At 43.1% G+C, this 20,247-nt stretch overlaps 1 protein-coding gene across 2 annotated transcripts in view; it reads right to left on the reverse strand.

Annotated features, from left to right (window-relative positions):
• Nucleotides 1-213: 213 nt before the first annotated feature.
• HTR2C (5-hydroxytryptamine receptor 2C) overlaps nucleotides 214-20,247 on the reverse strand; it is a 42,741-nt gene continuing 22,707 nt past the window's right edge. The window contains exons 2-3 of one of the 2 annotated variants that reach the window (XM_030228968.2): nucleotides 14,557-14,757; nucleotides 214-3,823 (exon numbers count right to left, since the gene is read on the reverse strand). In XM_030228968.2, the coding sequence (XP_030084828.1) occupies nucleotides 2,991-3,823; nucleotides 14,557-14,757 (1,034 nt within the window). In that variant the 3' untranslated portion in view covers nucleotides 214-2,990. The remainder of the gene's footprint in view (nucleotides 3,824-14,556; nucleotides 14,758-20,247) is intronic. The other variant, XM_050974569.1, reaches the window with a different exon arrangement.

Here is a 20,247-nt window from a genome sequence, read left to right on the forward strand (position 1 = left end):
TTTTTTGTTGTTGGTTTAGTTTTTTGGTCAGGACATATTTTCACTGGGGACAGATGAAGAAAAGAGAGGGCATGTTCACTTATTTATTTTCTGATAGATCATGAAAAAAATAAATAATGAAGAATGATTAAACCAACAAACTTTCTTTAATAAATTAATAGCAGCATCACAAAACCCTGATGTGAATGACCCAAAGAAAGTTGGGTAGGTGACAGTTTTTAACCATTCAGAGAAATATTCTCCCCTGCTGGCTGGGAGGAACGCAGGCGCTGTAAGGCAGTCAGTCCCCTTGGCTCTTCATCCAGACAAGAGATGGACATCAGAACAGGTCCAGCTGAGGTTGGCATATTTACAGTTCTGGCGCTGAATTTTTTTAAAAACACTTATAAAAATTCTGAAAATTCTCTGTTCAATTCTCATTATTTACATCCAAATATAGCAGGTTCCCTTTTTGCCCATACAACAGAACTGGCAAGGGTGAGACATGAAGGCTCCCATGCGAAGACAATGCCTGTGTGAACACTTACACTGAGCTCCAGCTGGAAAATGAGCTATTCACACAACTTACACATGTGCTACTCTAATTCATCTTATTGCTCAATGCTTTCAAAGTCTGTGGTTGGTTCTGAAAGATATATATATATATGTATATATATGTGTGTATATATATAAGTACAAACTCACACGTGCGCATATATATATACACACACACATATACATGTTTGGAAGAGATGTGCTATACATTCACCCAAAGGGGGGAAAAAATTAAAATGCACTGATTTTTCTGTATTTTTTGAGATAATAAAATCTGACTCATGGTAAAGGGCAATTGCTGAAGGTGCAACTGCATCTCTGGCCAATGGTTCTCCTGCTGATTACTTGACATTTTTGGAGAGGCAAGTGGATTCCCAAGCATTCAAGCCCATGGTGTTATCTGCAGGCTGGCACATGGAGCAGCTCTTCTGCCTTCTGCAAGCAGTGAGCTGCACTCTGCACTGGGATACCTCATCTGACTGCAGGGAAGTACTATGGATTTATCCCAGGAGGGGATGAGGGAGAGAGGATGATCAACTTCACTGCATCATTCTGGGATCAGCCTAGCAGCAGATACAACCCAAATGTTGTGTTTTAGTAGTGGCCTCAGCAAGGTTGCAGCTGCACACAGCCATGCAACAGCACCTCAAGCACTGGCAGAATTTTCCAGTTCTTCTACAAGTTAGTTTTAATGGAATGAACACAGCAAGCTGAGAGTACAAGCAATTCATGTAAATAAAATGTGATTTATCCATGTCTAGTGTAAGCTTCTGTGTTCTGACAATTATCTTAGCCAGAGGCTGTCAGTGATGCTAAATGCATCCATGTTAGATGGGCACTGCAGCATCTGTGTAGTAATTAATAAAGATATAAAAACCTTATGGGTGATATCTGGCATTAGATAATACTCCACATAAGGGAATCTGCATGAGAGGCATCACCCCAGAGGCACAGGGCCAGAAGGGTTTGACACAGTGCCTTGGAGGGTTTGTGTACACAGGAATGCAGAGGAAAATTAATTCAAATTATACATGGTGTGTATTAAAAGCAGATTACTTAAAATACATTCAATCCCAATGTGGATGCTTTCATTAAAGATGTAAGTGGTGTTAATATGATATACTCTAATTTACTTTGGGAGTAAAATGGAATAAATCAAATTTTAAGGTTACTCCAGATTCATACTCCATACAGACTAGCTCCAGGTCTGCTTCCCTGCTGCCCCTGGTCACCATTTGCTTTAGAACAGTGTCACCAGCAAATGATTCCAGTCACACTGCTCTGTTCAGCTCTGCCCAGCCCCTCCTGAGACAGGAGCAGGAACCCTCTCTTACTCCTCTCTCCAGCATTCCCCAGGCAGGCACATCCTGCTGCTCACAGCCTGACCCTGGCCAGCACCACACACAGAGAACCTTCTGCTCTGTGCCCAAAGCACTGTTCTGTCACCAGCAATGGGCTGGAAAACAAAAGCAAATGCCAAACCAGCTAAAGAATATCTAGATGTGAGGAGTGAGAAGAGCAGAGATTTGGGCTCCTCCAAAGCCAGAGTGCCCTTCCTCAGACAGGCCAAAGCCCCTGGTCCTCCAGCAATCTGTGAAGGCAGAGCTGGCCACGCAGCCTGCTCCACCCCAGAGCTGATGGGTATCTGCAAGACCAGAGAAGGGCTTTTAATGACTCCTAGGCCTTCCATTTACTGGATGCTTGAACTAGATAACTGGGGATCACTCTGCTTCTCACACTTCTTCTCCAGCCCAAGTGATCCCAGCCAGGACTGCGAAACCACATTCCCTGTCTTTCTTAGGGGAGCCAGAGCCTCCTGAGGGATGGAAAGAAAACAGCAGGATTGGAGAGGGAGCCAGAATCTAACCAAGGTGCCTTGAAGTGCAAGGTTGACCCAGTATGGCAGAAGCCACTAGACATAACAGGACATGTCTGGCCAGGTGCCTGCACGGCCACTCCGCTGTTGTGATGTCTCTCTGCCAGGTTTCTGTAAAGTCTTTACACGGCACAAATAGGGGTGAGGATTTAAAGTATATATTTACTGTCAACTTGAAAAAGAAAGTTATACTGACCAAGTCTAATAGCATGTATTTGATATATAACTATTAACGTGCCATTCTGGACTCCAGCAAATTCCACCTGAGATAAATATTCAGCATTTTTGTTCATGCACTGGAAGAAGAATTCAAACATTTTGTCCATGACATATGCAAAGTAACTAATAGTTCTGATCTAGTATTAACAGTAAATATAGAACCTTAAACTTCACTGCAGTATATTAATATATATTATTTTAAGTACTGGACTGGAAAGACAATTCTTTTTTCTCTTTTAAAAAAACCTCAAAGCTTTGTTCAGAATGCAATATTTACATAGTCCTTTGACCGACACTTACATTTTTACACAATATATTTTGGCTACAGATACACCGTAGCAAAGGTCTGTGAGAGTCACTTTTACACACAGCTCACTCGTTCACTTACAACATTACAGCTGTTTATGGAGAGTTCTGAAGTCCCTGGCTGCATCTCAAGGCCCTCCTCAGCTTCATCCAGTTCCATGCTATTGAACTCATTGCCATTTCTGTAACTGGTTAAAGTCAGGTCTTTCCCATACAAAGCTGTTGAGGCCACGTTCAGACACTGGTTCTGCCTCAGGGCTGATTTTTTGCCAGGCCTGTACTGGCAGCGGATGTAGTTGGAGAAAGCCCTGCGGTAGGTTTTGTTGAAGAGGGTGTACACCAGGGGGTTGACCCCGGAGCACACATACCCCACCCAAACAAACACGTCCAGGAGCTCACTCAACAGGTCTTTGTCACAGGCTTCCTTGCAAAGGACAGACATGACATTAGTGATGAAAAACGGGCACCACATGATGAGGAACAGAAAGAAGACGATGCCCAGGACCTTGGAGGCTCTTCGCTCGTTGTTGATGGACTGCATCGTCCCTTTCCGGAAAAGCACCGCCTCCTTATTGACAGGGGAGTTCAAGTGGGAGGCCCCCTCGTGATTGTGAAGCATTGAAATGTTCTCTGTGTTGTTTTCCTTCTTGAGGCAGTTCACGCTGCTCCTCCTCTGCTTGGGTACCTCTCCACACATGAACACTGTGGCCTGTCTCTGCAGCACCTGGACAGTCAGGCAATACGTGATCACCATGATGATGAGAGGGATGAAGAAAGCCATGAAGGATCCAATGAGGACGAAGTTCTCATCATTCAGGACACAGGTCCCATTTACAAACACCCGGGAGTCATCCTGCAAACCAATGACTGGAATAGGCATGGATATCCCTAGGAAAATGAAACCAAAAAGGAGACTGTTACCTTTGGAGACAGCTCCAAAGAGGCAGCAGAGACAATGCAGGTCCTGCACGCATTCAGCCCACTGCCTAAAGCTGCTTGGAAGAGAAGTAACTGCTGCCAGGTGAAAGGGAAAACATCCAACAACACTCCTGGGAGCACAGCTCCAGGGTAGGACACCCTTCTCCAGGAACAGCAGCAGCTTTGCTGTGCTCCACAGCTGACTCAGGGAATGCAGCCTACCTCCTACTTTTCTAGCATTAATTGGAATTTGTGGGTGTAGGAAAGGCAGTCACCACTCTGCAGTGTTCCAGCTGACCACTCCATACCCACCAGTTTGAGGGGGGTAGTTTGAAATCACTGTCATAGGGTAGAAAGGAACAAATTTTAAAGAGAAAAATTTTCCAAATATGAAAGCACTACAGCTCTGAAGATTCAAGAGAAAGATTCTTACAGTAATTAAAATAACACTGACAGAAAAATAGCCACTTTTGCCATGGCATCACAGACACATGGAAACAAAGTTCTGGATCTCAGGGCCATTGCAGACAATCTCAGTGCAAACAGAAAGCGGTGTCTGGAAGATGTCTCACATGTAATGAGATCCAAACTTCATCCCTTGATCTGTGAAGCTCAGCCCCAAATCAGGACAGACCCAAAACCTTCCAGAAGCAACAACATATTTTGGAATGCCACAACATCTGTGCACAGGAAAACACATGGTGGGCCAGACCTAGTTAAAGCATCATGGGTTCATCTAGTCCTGTTTCGTGTCTTTGGCAAGTATCAGAAGTTTAGGGCCATGGTACAAAATGGGTATAAAATGAGGTAGCTGTAAGCATTTTACCTTAGAAAATTCCAAAGTAAGAATATGCATCCAGATCTCATTTTTAAAATAACCTTTGAGAGATTTATCTTCATGATAAATCTTATGAATCCTTCATCTCATTTCTAAATCCACAATACTCAGTGGCATTCAGTTCCTCGATCTCTCTGTTTTTCATCTGAACCAAGTGTTTCTTGCTCATTTAAATTTGCTGCCTGATAATTTCCTTTAACTCCCCTCAGTTTGTCTACTGTGAGAAACAGTGAATAATCATTATCTGGTCACCTCTTCCACCTTTCTAATGATTTTATAGACCTGTTATCATCTCTCCTGTCTGACATCTCTTTTGGAGCTGAAGAATGCCATTCTATTCACTCTCTCTCCTCATGCCAAACTCATTCTATGCTTTTGATTATCTCTCTTAATTTCTCTTTAAATTCCTTTTTGCCCTTTTAAAGAATCAAAAAAAGCCCTGCACATCCAAGCAGCTAGAGAGCAACAGAGTAAATTCTTTGCTCCCCTCTGGGTACCTGGCTGTCATGGAGCACCACTCCTCAGTGGTCTGTGTGTCTGGGGCTGGCCATGCCCTCCTTGAGCTCCTCCACCCAAGAAATAACAACACTGAGGCCACTGTTGTGCCTGAATTGATTTTTTGGAGTTGCTGTGAACATCACAGGTTCATAAAGCTAATCCTGTGGGACTCTGAATTTCTTAACAGGAAGAATTACATGCTTAAGAGATTAACCAGGGCATTTTTAACACTCCAGCTAAGTGTTTTTCAGGATTCCGGGGAATTCATCTGCAATTTGTCATTACCAGAAAATTACCATTTGGCAGTAATCAAGTGATGGAATTTCTTGTGAAAATTAAGGATGATAAATGCCTTCTGTGACTGTAGCATTGTTAAGAAATGTGTTTTCTTAACTCAAGTACTAGTTCCAGGATTTGCTCTTCCTTCCCTCTACAAGCCAACGCTCATCAGTTCACCTCTGGCAAGGCAGCTGCCCCCTTTCTGATGTGTTACCTGTTATCTTGCTTGTGCCAATTCCCTGCCACTGCAATAATCTTCACCTCATAAACCCATCATTAAAAACACCATCCTAATGCCTTGGCTCCATCAAACCACAGACATTTGGGAAATGGTGGAAGTTACACTGAGCACTCTCTACACGAAGAAGAAATCTGAATTAGGTCCATGGCATTACACTGGGATTATATTTGCATGCATAATTTTATGCTTTAGTGCCCTCTAAACCACGTGCCCTTTGAAATGAAACTCCAAAATGAATGAAAATTCAGTCACAAAGTAGTCATCATTTAAGTTGGTGTTATTGCTTTAGCCAAGGGAAATTAGATGAGGTTTTGGGATATCTTCACACAGAAACTGACATTTATTTGACACATATAAGGTACATTTGGGAAGAATAACCTAGTTCTGGGATATGATGGATAAACAAATCAAGAGCACTGATGGCAGTCTAAAACTCTGCATGAGCATGAGATAGCTCAGATTTAATGACAGGGAATGAGGGGGCAGCTGCTGGAAAAGTGGAAAAATGGAAAAGTGTCTCTCACCTCTCACATAAGAAAGCAAGATTTCAAACTGAGAATGCACAGAAGAAAGAGAGCACTAAGTCTTTACTTGCACTTTCTTCCAGTCTGGGAAAATCCCATCATTAGGAGCAGTAGGAAAGATGCCCTCAGATAAACTGGCCACATGCTTTGACTCAGCTGTGAGCTGGATTCAGCCCTGCTCAGGGGGCAGCACTACCCTCATCTCTCATGCCTTCCTTCACCTCACACCTCTCCTTTGAAACTTGTCTTTAATAAATGATTTATCACCAATCCACTGCACAACTGAGTCTGAAAGGGAACCAATTCTGTACACACCTTGGGCAACAGGGGCTGACTCACGGGGAGAAGTGTGAAAGGTCTCAGACACCTCAGAGGGTTTTCCTTCATGGGGGATTAAGCAAATCACTGCTGCCACCATCCCAAGTGCAGTAACACCTGCTTGCACACACAGCTCACAGCCTGGGCCTTGTTTCAGCAGGGGTGCCTTGGTCACCCCTGAGCATTCCCAGGGCTCCTGGCTGTGGATGAACACAGATGCCTGCCTGACTTGACTTCTGCTCTTTGAACAAGAGAAGGCATCCAGCTCCATTTGACTCAAGCAATCCACAGCACTAACAATGCAGATTTAACTGTCCACAACTGAAGAACTGAGGTGGCCAGAGAATACCAAACTCCTCACAGCAGTGCAAGGAGGGTGAGTGTCAAATCAGGCAAGAGGCTCTGAAGCTGCCTGCTGTCCCCAGGCTTTTGTCAGTGCAGCTCTCTGAGCCCCAGTGCAAAGCATTTCCTGAGCCTCTCCCTGACACACTCTTCATCTACAAACATCAGGCTGACGTAGTGAGCTGAAGTCTCCAGCCTCAGAGGCATTTTCCAGTTGTGTCAAATAACCATTTCTAACTACAGTGGCAGCAAATTCCCCTAAAGAGGCAGTGCTGCTCCAAAAACTTGCAGGGTTAAAGTGCTGCAGATCACAGTGCTCCTCAGAGCAAACTTGGTCCTGTTGTTTGAAGTCTGAGCAGTGCCTGGCAAAACTGATTTGCCCCAGCAAGAAGAGGCAACCTGCCACTACCAGCCACTAAGCCAAGAGCCAGGTCCCTGCTCTGGGCACCCTCCTGCCAGGCAGCAGCTTGAGCAGGACATCCCTTCACACCAGAGCAGAGAAGGTGAATGTGTTTTTTTCCCTCCTTTAGCTTCTGTTTGTCAGAGCAGCAGGAAGCCACAAAGAGAGGGATCCTCTGGATTACAAATCCAATTACAAGTGTTGTCCTAACTGCTGCCTGTCAGCTTTAAAGATGTCCTTAAGCCAGTAGAAATGTTCACCAAATGGGGCTGAGATGATACTGTGGGCACAGAGTAACAGATGATCTTCACAGATTTTAAATTAATAAAACAAAACCCAAATGACTACAAATACAGATTTATTAAATATTTACTAGAGAAAACATTGGCTAAAAAGTCCAAATTTATATTCACAGATACTTTGACTTAAATGAAAAACAATATATTTTTTGTGTTTAATACCTTGTTTTCTTCAGTGAAAGCCCAGGAGCCTGACAGAGATTACAGAGATTACTGAGTAGCTGTGTCTTTGATGGTTATTTCCCCTAAAAAAGGCAGGAATTTCCACTCTTCTACAAGAACACATTTCCTCCAAGGACAACTACCTAACTAAGGAAAACAGAGGCAAATGGGTTTGCTCTGACTCTCCATGTGTGGAATTCTCAGGGCTGAATACAAGAGTGGTCACATTTTGCTGCAGCTACATGAGCTTGGGAAGGCCAGGGACCACCTCTCCTGGGGTCAGCACTGAATTCAAAGTCTGCTGTGTCCATGGGAATGCTCTGCTGCTGCAGGTGGCTTTGGACCTCACTGCCACTCTCCAGACATTTACAGACAGTTGAAAAGGAAAAAGCAAAGAGAAAGCTGTGTGTCCAACAAGACTGTGGCTGCCACAAATACACCAGTGTAAAAACAAGAACACTGCTGGACACTACATGTTCAAATCCACATCTTTAGCCTCATATTTAAACAAACAAAAGTGAAAATATACCTCATATTTAAACTAAAACAAATCTTTTTGGATTCTTAACTGCCTCCCAAAGTTCCTGCACATTTCTCTCATTCAGTGAGAAGCAAACCCCACCAGCCAGCAGCCTCCTGCAGCGTGCAAGAAAAGGCACTGGGTTTAGCAACCAAAGCTCTTCAGAGGAAAATTGAAGAATGCTGGCTTCTGAAGTGTTCAAAATCACTAAAATTCCATATTTTCCCCATATTTCAGCAGACTAACTGCAGTGCCTTTCATGTACTAATATTGCAACAATGCCCCTTCAGGGCTGGATTAGGTCTAGTTTTATCTGACCATTCCAATAAAACAATTCTGCCAGCCTTGTATTGGTTGAAAGCCAAAGATAAAAGGGGGATGAACTTTGAAGGATCTCCCTGCCCGCAGCAAGCACAACTGCAAACAGATGAAAGCCATTAGTGACTGTGCCTGGATGAGCTGCTGACCTTTACTCAAACCTTGGGAGAGCACTGAGCAACCTGAGCCAGATGGAAAACCAGCAAACAACAGTATAAGACAGAAGAAATCAATTACTTTCCCACCTGCCTTTCTATTTTGCTAAATTACTTCTGTTGGTTTGCACATTTCTGACTGAGCATTTGAAGGAGGATGATGGGGATCCTGCTCACACCAGAGCTGCAATCCTGAACTGATGCTCAGAAGAACCTCAGACACAAACATCAACATCCCCCTTGCTCATGGGAACAGATCTGGAGGGATGGTCAGTCTAATTTCTGTCAAAATTCTTCACACACTGTCACCATCTGCTGCTGTCCCAGGCAAAACATTTCACTGACATCCAGTGACAAGATCAAACCAATCCAAGCACCCTGAAATCACCTGGAATCCCAAGGTACTTTCCTTGCTATGATTTCAGCTTGTTATCAGCCAATATGTTCTTCCTCACCTTGATAACTCTTGGTACTGTGCTGGCCAGATCAATGACCCTCTTGGGAATCATGGAACAAGCACTCAATCAAAAAAATGTCTTTAGATAAAATAACTTTGTAGACAACTCAAACAAGTGGAAAACAGGCAGATGACACCTTCTTGTTTTGCTCTAGGTCATAAAGCAAATATTTCTGTCTCACCCATGACCAGAAGGCAGGTCTGAAAAAGTTTTATGAGCAGAAGCCAGCTCTTCTGCTCCACAAGAGGCATCTTGCAGCCCAGCTTGCAATGCTAATGCCACCTGTTCACTCTGGTGAGGCAAACAGAAGTTATCAGATCAGCACCACCACAGCATCTCTGCCTACAGGCCAAACAACTACAGCCCCCATGCTCCCAAGAGAAGAATTTTATTCAAACATACCCTGTCAGACATTCAGTGTCAAATATAAAAAGGCAAAAATAAATTTAAAATACATGAATACAGTACTTTTTAAATCTCCCAAATCTGGAGAGATATTAAGCTCCCTTAGGCTTTACTAGTATGCAGCCATTTTTCCAGCAATATATGTGGTTGCTGTCTTTCTGTTAAGGCAGTGCTCATAGTCAGGAATGTGTATGTTTTTCCAGGAGATGGAGGGTGATTGTCTAACCTTTGCTTTGCCAGTAACAGTGGTTTCAGCACTGCTTCCTTGTGTCCAAGTGATGAGCCACAGAGCCTGCCTGCTTAGTGGGAAAGGCTTGAACAAAATCCCAAATGAAATAATTTTGATCTTCCATGTACTGTCTTCTTCATCAGCAGTCGTTTTGCCCATTTTTCCATGAAATCTGTCCAGAGGTTTGTGCTAACTTGAAGCCTGTAAAGAAATTCCTGGGGTTTTGGTCTTGTCCCAAAGCATGATCTCCCAGGAGCAGCTCCAGCCCAGCACAGAGCAAAGGGTGCCAGGAGCAAACACATCCCACCAGCACAGGAGCCATGGAAATGCCTTGCTGAGCTGCCCCTGAACCAGAGACACTGATGGGCAGAAATGCAAACCAGAACCCTCCATGCGCTCTGGAACTGTGACCTCAGGGAGCTCTGAGAGCTGTTCCAGGCCTTCTTTGTCTCCATGCACACCTGCCCTCAGCACATCCCCCTGCCCTAGGAGAGCACACTTCCTTTTGGATCAGTGGTGCCACTCCAGGCATGCTCCTCAGGCTGAGGATTGTCTCCAGTGAGAGAGGAGAAGGCTTAGCTGGTACCTGGAGGCTCTTGAAGGACATCATTAGAGCAGCTTGCAAGAATGAGGCTGCTCAGCCCCTGAGAGAGACAAACACTCAGCACAGAAACAAAAAGCTGTTAGATGTAAGTTCACTTAGTCTGAGATGAGTGTTTACTCATCCTCACAGCACCCATTTATACTTTTCATACTCTTTCATAATTCTTTAAATAGATCTCCTCAGTAAAACAATGAAGCACTGTGAAAGTTAAATGGGGATTTAAATTTCCTTTTTAAACCTGAATGGTTTATCATATACACAAACCTCAGGTACCTCCCTGAAATCAAAATTATAATCTCATTAATGAGTCAGAGAAAGAATGAAAATGTTTTCAAACATGCACACACACCCACAGACACACACACAGTTTGTGACATCTGCCTATGGCACTGACACACAGAGCAAAATTTAAAGAATAGCCCTATCTTGGTCACTTATGGACTAAATTGAATTTACACTGCTTGTGAGGATGTGAAACTGTGAGCTGGAAAATTGGCAGCATGTGTAATTTCAGCACTCTATAGCCAATGACCAAACCTTGAACACCCCAGGAAGCAGAGGAGAAGCCCTTCTAAGCCTATATTTTGGGGGCAAGGAACTGCAAAATTAAAATGTTTCAGTTATTTTCACATCAGAAGAATGTGTGTGTACCTCCACATCAATGAAGGGCTTTCATTCAGATTTTCAAAGGGATATTTTGTTTATTTTAATGTTACCCAGTTAACACTTTCTCCTGTAGGACCCAGTGTGCTCCCAGGGTTTGGCTGGTTCCTTACCACTGCTGAGCCCTGCATGGGGACTCCACTCACCTTCCTCACAGCAGGGCAGAGGGAGGCTGCTGATATGGCCAAGTCCCCAAGTTACTGCTGAAAACTTTGAAACTACACAAAGTCTGAAATCCTGAAACAATACCAAGATTCTGCCAGCAGGCTCACGCCTAAAATTGATTTTAATTTTTAATTGTGAGGATATTTCTGTAGCCTATGTTTTAATTTCCAGCCTCAGCACAGTGCTGTCTACCACAGAACTAATTTTTACAAGCCCAGCCCTTCACAGCAGCCACTTTTTCTCGAACTGAAGACAAAAATCTTGCTCAAGTTATGTTTGCTGAAGCACAGGACAACTGTCTGTGATGTACTTTAATCTGGAACTAAGAGAACTTTGGAAAAGACCTATTCATAAAGAAATTGTCAAGAGACAGGAGGACTCTGTTATGTTCCCCTACTTTAAAACCTAATCATAAGTTTAGGCTTGTGCACCTTGACAAATTTCCAGCTCAATGAGCAAAGAACCTCTTTTATATTTTGCTGTCAGCATTAACACTTCAGAAAAATGGAATGCAAAAGCTGCTGAATTAAGATAAATTACATGCTTTTTACTTCTTATTTTGAATTCTGATTCAGAAACTGAATTCAGGATTCTTTGCATGGAATGCATTTAAATGTTTCTTCATCTGGAGCAGGATTTATGAATTGCAAACTGACCAGTCTGCACTTAAGTGCTGCTTTGAATTCAAAGCTTAATCACAAACAGAAATGCCCAAATTCTTTTGTGACACTTAACACCAAAGTGAGGATGAATTCATTTAACCTATTTCATCCTCCTGAAATTAGCACAGGATTTCACCAGGCCTTTCCAAGTGACATGTAAGGCAGTTCAGAACCAGAAAACAGCAATAATACACTTTGAGTGAATTCTCATTCATTCCATGCTCAGTTTTTTCCCATGTCTAGCACATTTCTAAATTCATTTAGGAAATACAAATAGTTAGGCTAAAATGAGCTAGATACATACCAAGAGTACTTTTCTTTCTCCATTTAATGCAACCTACTGCAGAAAGCCCAAGTAAAAGGGTAAGCCCTGTCACATGCTCTGGGGAGGAAATCTAACAGCATTTCAGTGCCCTGAACAGACTGTCTGGGGAGAAAGGATTCTGCCTGTATCTTCAAAAAATGGATGCAAGCAAAGTCTCTCCTGGGCCAGCAGTAGCTGCATCAAAGAGAACAAAGTGAACATAAAGCCCAGATGTGCTGCATGTGCTCCCAGCTGTGATCCTGACACAGGAGGGCACAGAGGCCCAGCTGCACCCTGTGTCCCTCCAGCCTGGGGAGGGAAGTGCTGCCCAGGGCAGCCCCCCAGAGCTCTCGGCACCACAGACATCCCACAGAGCAGCTGCTCACAGCCTCTTCCTAAAGACTTTGGGGTGCTGGGGAACAGCTGCAACAGCCATTGCCTTATGGAGGGCTGACAAACCATGTGCCTTGTGGAAAAGTGTCATTCCATCTCCTTTCCAAGCTGTGCCTTGTAAGCTTCAGTATTTCACCTGTTTGATATCCTATCCAATGCAGAGAGGTTAAACATCTCCTGAGGAAGCTGGGTAGGGGTGAGGTGTTTGCACTGTTCACCTCACCTGTTCTGGCTCAGGTACCCTTTTCCTTGGGGTACAGCAGAGGTCCCAGTGTTCCTATTTTCCAAACAGCTCCATGAAGAGACTGCCCTGTGTCTTTACTGCTTGGTCAGATTTCCTTACCAGTCTGCTGAATCAGTGAACCATGCATGAAGTAGCCACTTTATCCCTTGGACTCAGAGTCCAAACCACAACTTGCTCCTCAAGGCACTGGTGCAGGCAGCCACTTCAGCACTAGCCAAAATTTCTCAGAATACGTCAGCAACATCTAAGGCAGCACAGGCAGAAATCTGCAAGTTAGCTCCAAAAATGGAAGCAGAACAGTTTTATTGCCTGGATTTTGCAATGTGATTTATACATCTCAGCTGGGGGGTGTCTATCAGCTCTCCCTCTGCATTCCAGTGCAACGTGGAGCACAAATTCTGTGCTGACTCTGAGCTGCCTGTGCAAACCAAGCTCACGTGAACTTGTCCTCATGTGACTGCTTATGTATTGAACTCAGGAATTCTTTCCCATGTCAAATAGAGGGCACAGAGAGTTTAAAATAATAGTAATAATAATTTCAAAAAAATCTTAAATGAATTGATTAAGCCAAATCCAATTTTACTGTGAATTATTTTACCTAGGGAAAATGTAGCAGGCCTGTGACACATGAAAATTTGTTTCTAATATATATTCTTGTTATATTCATGAGGAGAGAAAGTATATTTCCCCTAATTTATCATTTTTTGTTTTTTCCCATAGCCTTTTCCCAAGGCAAGCTTCTTCAAAATCAGTCCCTGTAGCACCCAGACATCCAGAATCATATTCCACTACTAAAGTAGGCAAAAACTCAGGAGAAATTCAAATACCTGGAGCATGCTTTTCCTTGCAGTACAGCACTGAAAGCAAAAACCACTTCATAAAATAGAAATGAAATGTTAAATCTCTGTAAGACTGCATTTTAAACAAGCACAAAAGGAAACACAGCAAATGGAAGTGGTCATACAATTCTGCCCCTGCCTCCAATGTCTCTTTTTTAAAGCACATTTAAAGAGTTCTACAAAAAAAAAATCTTCTCATAATTCTCAGTATTACAGAGTCATTTTGACATTATTTTGTGTTTTCTTCCCTATTTTACTGCTGCTTTCTTTATTGTGCTTTATCAAAGCAATACAAACATGTCTTCTGTTATGGCTACTCCTCATTTACTAAGACTTCAAACTGGCTGGCTCAGTACCAGCAGCAATCCAGCTGTGGCAGAGAGCAGCCCAGGCTATAAAGGCTGAGCAGGAGCAGTAAATACCTGGCTGATAGGCTGCCTCCAACCCTGTGCAGCTCCACTTAGACCATTACCAGGCCTTGAGAGAGTTTCACTGCAGCGACCGCAGCGCGGCCGTGCGCTCTGAGCTGGCCAGGCTCCCCATGCCGGGCTGTGCTAATGCTGTTTGCTGCTCTGTTTACACAGCAGTTTTACAGCACCACTTGCCTGTGTTATTGCTGTTATCAGCACACTGACAGGGACACAGCAGCACTGGAGAGGGGTGGTGCTCTGAAAAATGACTGCTCCCACCAGCTGCAAGGAAAGGCTTCCGTTTCCAGTTATTCCGCTCAGGCATGCGGGCCAGGTAAATTCATTTGAGTATCCTCTTAAAAAAAAATTCCTAAATGAAAATTGGAGTCACACTATTATTCATTCAGACACAGTCAAGAGCCATGTTGCTTACCTATGGATATGGTCCAAACTGCAGCAATTTTCATAATGGCCTTGGTGCGGGAATTGAAGCGGCTGTGCTCAATGGGATTGCGAATTGCTACGTACCGATCAAGAGAGATGGCACAGAGATGCATAATAGATGCAGTTGAAAAGAGCACATCTAGGGAAATCCATATAGGGCACAACTGTTTAGGCAAAGGCCAAGCATAATCTGAAACATAGAGAGAAAAGAAATGAAAGGAAAAAAAGGAAAGGAAGTAATTTGGGAAGCTAGGCCATCATTTCTGAGGAACCGTTGGGATATTTTAGGTCTGTGACACCAGTAAGGGGCATGTGCGTGAGGGGTGGACAGAAAACCTCTCATGGGACTTCTCTATGGGAAGTTCCTGGCTCTGGACACTCCATAAACCCATAGCCAGTTCCCAAACATCTGGTTTCTGTGACCAGTAACTAAAGGGCAGTGCCTGCAAGTGGCCATTTTAACACTTTCCCCCACTCTTAACCTTTCTTCCATATCTTTACAAAATCAAATGTTACATTCCTTTATAACTCGCTCATCACATTGTTTTCATGGATTGCACAGCACTTTGTGGCATTAACTTGACTCAGATCCTTTCTGAAACTCCCTTGACACGTCCATCTCAGTTTCTGTCTGCGGAGGAGAAAGGTAGCAGACAGTTTTTGTGCACAGTCTAACACATAGCTAAATGACACTACTTCACCTTTTCTCCCCAGGCAGAGTGCCTTGATATCAAAGGAATACTGCCTCCTTACAGAGCTGCTGGGACTGAGTGGCTGAAGTTCAAAACCAGTTTTGAAGGTAGCGGGGGTGTTATTCTTTACATAAACTGTTAGCAAACAGAACAGACTCAATAGCCACATCTGACAGCAGCTGGCATGCAGCTCATTTGGGTGCCTGCACTTATGAAACAGTTTACTCAGTGCTGAAGTACAGCTTGAGAATAAAAGTGACCCAGAAAGATCCTCAAAGGCCACTGATACTTAAATCAAAGCTCAGAGAAAATTGATTTGTAAATGATACCCCCACGTCAGTGTCCAAAATGGATTGTGTGAGATCAATAACATGTCCTGCCAAGCTCTGGGCTTCAAATCAAAACAAACCAAGACTATCTATTGCAGCTGAAAACATGAGAGACTTCATAATAGCTGAATAATGAGATATTCTTGTGTCTTCATTCAGAACATGAATGCCTAAAGCAATCTTGAAGTTTACCCCAAGGATCAGAATCATCACTCTGTAGAATCAATGTTATATTAAGAATGGTGAAGCTCCATCGTACTGATCTCAAATGGAAAGGATGAAATGTTAGTCTCAGAAATCATAGTTTGAAACAAATTACCCAGCCAAGAGAGACCCAGGATACCTTCTTGCAGAAACCTGAGATTAACTGAACCAGATTAAATTATTATGAAATGTCCCAGAGAAACCGAGGAACCTGTCACAAAGAGCACAGCAGAATGAGCTGGACACATTAGTTCATTTTACCAGTGGGAAACAAGCAGATGAAGTGCTAAGTACTCACCAAACCCACACAGCCAGACCTCAGCTCTGGGGAGATAAGCCACTCATTTCAGGGAGTGTGCACCATGTCTATTAAATGGACTGTGAGTGGACTGAAATCCACAGCAGCAAGCATTTGAGAGGTCTCTGTCAAAGGGAACTAAGTAAAGCACTTTGTGGCTGGAGCATCTTTACTTTAAAAGGCACCTCTGCTGTACAAATGAATAGAGCTTGATGAAATATGACTCAGCCCCTTTACAACACTAGGATCAAATTCTCTGCCTCTTGCTCACTTCACACTTTGTTATAGCTGAGGACATCGTTGCCATCAGCCTGCAATTGAGCTCAGAGCTGCAGCTAAGCACACCTTGGATTTGCTGAGTGATTCCTCAGTGAATGCTCTGGGGAAGAACAAGTCAGAAATCCTACCAGTGCTCCCTGCACAGCCCCAGGCTCTCACTGCCTGCCCACAGTAAAGCACATCCAGCACACTTTTCCCCTCAGTACTCCTCTGAGCTGCCAGAGCCAGCTTTGTGCTCAGGCTGAGATGAACCAGGAGCACAAAGCCCTGAGTGTGCCCTGATGGAGGGAGCAGTCCCTGGGAGCTTGTGCAGTGGTCATGGCTGTGCAACAGCCTCTGCAGAGGGGAACAGTGACATTGATGGCTACTCCCCACATCAGGCAGATGGCCAGGAAACCCCCAGTGACTCCAGAAAAAGACAGCCAGCCTCCAGGCTTCCTGTGCGTGGGAGCCTCTCCAGGCTGAGCCACGGTGCTGCAGCGGGCACAGTCTGGTGCCTGACATTTGCTAGACCTGGAAGAGGTTTCTACAGCAACCACCTTTCCAGCATTACTGAATGATGAACAGCCTCCCTTACCTCTTCCTTCAAGCTATCCAAACACTTCCAGTGACTGATTCCCCTGGAACAACTTCTGCTGCTGAAGTGAACTAGCACACATCCCAACCCAGCAGCCACCAGCGTGGGGACAGGAGACATCACCTGCTGCCAGCCCTGGCCCTGCAGGAACCACAGACACCAACAGACCCAAGCCATGCTGCCCACTACTACTGCCCAGGCAAACTGGCAAGATGCTTTTGAAGATAAAAGTGAGATGAGAGTTCTCCTAATGCCAAATCCTGTCAGTCCTTCCTGTCCCAGGGCACTCCATTACATTTCCAGCTGAACAGCCACGAGTAGACATTTTACTTTCTCAGGAAGTTTCCTAAAATGATCTGCAATAACAAAATGTCACTCTGGAAATTTGTAGAATGGCAGCTTGTAACACATCACTGTAGCTCGATAGGAAGGGCATAATATATATTCTAGCTCAAAATGTAATTATTTTTAAGTAAGCATGGTGCATGCCTTTGAAAAACACCTACACAGCCTACAAAGCCAGTAATTTGTAAAAAAAGAAAAACAGCTTTATTCTAATTCTGTTTTGAATAAATGTACAAAACATAGGAAATGTGCCCTGTGACTGTGCCAAGATGCAAACAAGGATTTAAAAAAAATCAGTTAATGATGCTATACCTTTAAAACAATTTTATCCTCAGAAACACTCTAATTACAGAGAGTAACATTTTTCTAATTTGTCTTTTTTCTCTTATTTCATTTAAAAAGAATAGCAATTATCCTATATTTAGAAGAGCAGATGACTGAGTGAAATGAATTCTTGGACCCCAGCACCTCTAAGATATAGTAATTGCATTTCCAATGAAAAACATTCATCTCAGTCCAAATTTGGCTCCAAGAATTAAATTGTTCTAAACAACTGCATAAACAAAAAACCCAAATTCTTTGTAACAAACACTGATTTTTGTACCTTGAATTAATCTGAGCCCTTAAAATCATATATTTAATGCACTGGCAGGTGGACCAGTGTAGATTGGTAGATAGGAGAGTGCTGAAGACAATTAGATGAGTGCAGCAGATCAAAACAGAAGTTGTTATTTCTTTACACAGCATGTAATCAAACCACAGATTTTTTTTGCCTCCAGATATTTTGTGGGTGGTAGAAATTTACACTGGCCAAATTAACAGAGAAAAGTGTATAGAAAACGACTGCAGTGATATTACTTTGAGGTCAGTGCTAGCTTCTGGCTCTGATCAGAACAAAACCAGCATGTAAAAATCCTTGCAGGAAGGAAACTTCTGCAGACTATTGCTTCAGCCTCTAGGACTGAATAGCATCTCATGGCATCTGTGGTTGATGTGGTTCCTCACAGGACACATGGGACAAACACTCATATTTAGGCAGGAGTCATGGTCCCCAGGTGGGATTTCATCTCCTGCCCCAGGATGAAAAAGCAAACCACAGTTTCTGTGTGTCACTGAACAGCAGAGATGAGCACAAACTGCTGGCAGAAAAACAGAGAAACTCAAAGGCATTTTGGCAAAGCCACAGAGCATCTCTGTGTGGAGTTAATTTGCTGTCAGATAAGAGTTCCTTACATTTTTTGTGTTTTTCATCAAGAAAGATGGCAGCTATGGAGCTGAGTCACTTTTGTCAGAGGCTTTATGCATATGGGTAAAAAGAGCTCCTTAGCACTGTTATTGGCATTGTTCAGTGCATGAGAGTCAGAATCACCAGCTACTGTGGAAGGAGGCGAGTGAATAATCCAAAACACAGCAAATGGAAGCAAAATTAATTAAGTCAAACAGTAAAACATAATTACTACAGATTGTAGGAGAATGGTTGTACAGAAAAAGAAAAAAAAGTCTGTTTCTTGTACATGTTCAGTACTTCTACAATGCAATCTGCTCCAGGATATCTCCTGGGAAAATCTAGTATAACACCTAGGACAAATCTGGAATAACAGCAACAAAATACCTGCTTACACAACAAAAATGTGAAGAATTATGTAAAATTCATCTCTGTATCTTCAAGAGTTTTTCATGAGAAACTCACAGCAATCTGCATCAGTCATTTCTTTTCCAGCCATGAACAGGAATTTGGAAAAGGTTTCAGAAGACATTTGCTGTGTTTAGTCAGTGCCTTGTATCTATTGGGATGGATAAAAGGATAAAAGCCATCCTTCAAAATGACACAGGAAAAAAAAATATCTATTTTGTTTCATTCTGACATTTGACATATATGCACACTATATATCCTATTTCTGTAAAAGAAACAGAGCTAACACGTGCAAAATAAGTACTAAAGCTGCTTATGTGTTCGAAAGCCTTTTTAAAAATGTTCATTGTGTTGGCTAAAAATTAAAATATGCGTAATATTCCTCATTTTAGGCTTCTGATAGTCACTGTATTTACAATTCACTTTTAACTACTTTAATGAATTGAATGAAGAAAGGCAGGAGTTTGAGTAAATAAATCCCAGTCCAAAGCAGAACCTCCCAGCAGTTAAAATGGCAACACTGTGCTTGAAGCACCTTTTGATCATCCTGCAGCTGCCACAGGTCTGTTTCAGACCATACACTGACCCACTGCTCTGCAGAGTGCTCTGACCCTTGGAAAGGCCAGCAGCAAAGATCCAGGAGATGCCTCAGATAATTCCCTGGGAATTCCAAAAGGAGCAGAGTGCCCCAAGCAATGACAGCACTTGCTTGGGTTTCTGGCAGCAGCAGACAATGCAAAGAGCAACCCAGGACAGACCCCAAACCTGTCACTTTCTGAGGGGTTTTGCTGCTTTTGAGGATTCTTTAACACATCCCAGGGAAACCCACTGTTGTGGTTTGTAGAATAAAGCTCACATTGTAGAATAAAGCTCACATTGTAGAATAAAGCTCACATTTTCCCACTGCTTTTTACCCCCACTGCACCCTTGATGCAACTGAAGAAATTTGTACAAACCACACTTTCCAGTGTTCACTTTAAAGGTTCATAGCTGCCACAGGCTTTACAAAAATAGAAAGCAATTACATACAGTTTTAACATTATTGCATTGCATTATTCCCAAGGGAATGAAAGAATTTAAGTTATTCTCTTCTCTCACTCTTATCTAGGAAGTAAAGCATTTCTAAGTCTGAAATACCACACCAGGAAGTGGAAAGCCACCTTATCTCTTTTCTGCTAGTTTGTTTTTCTCATATTTACATAGAAAAATGACTCAGAGACATCCATATCACTCTGAGAGTCACACACCCAAGGGTGCTGGAAATCTCCATCGTGCCCAAGAAGAACAGAACATCTTGCTTTGTCCCCCACAGCCATCAGTGTT

The sequence above is a fragment of the Serinus canaria genome, chromosome 4A (genome assembly GCF_022539315.1).
Source record: "Serinus canaria isolate serCan28SL12 chromosome 4A, serCan2020, whole genome shotgun sequence".
Classification (NCBI taxonomy): domain Eukaryota; kingdom Metazoa; phylum Chordata; class Aves; order Passeriformes; family Fringillidae; genus Serinus; species Serinus canaria.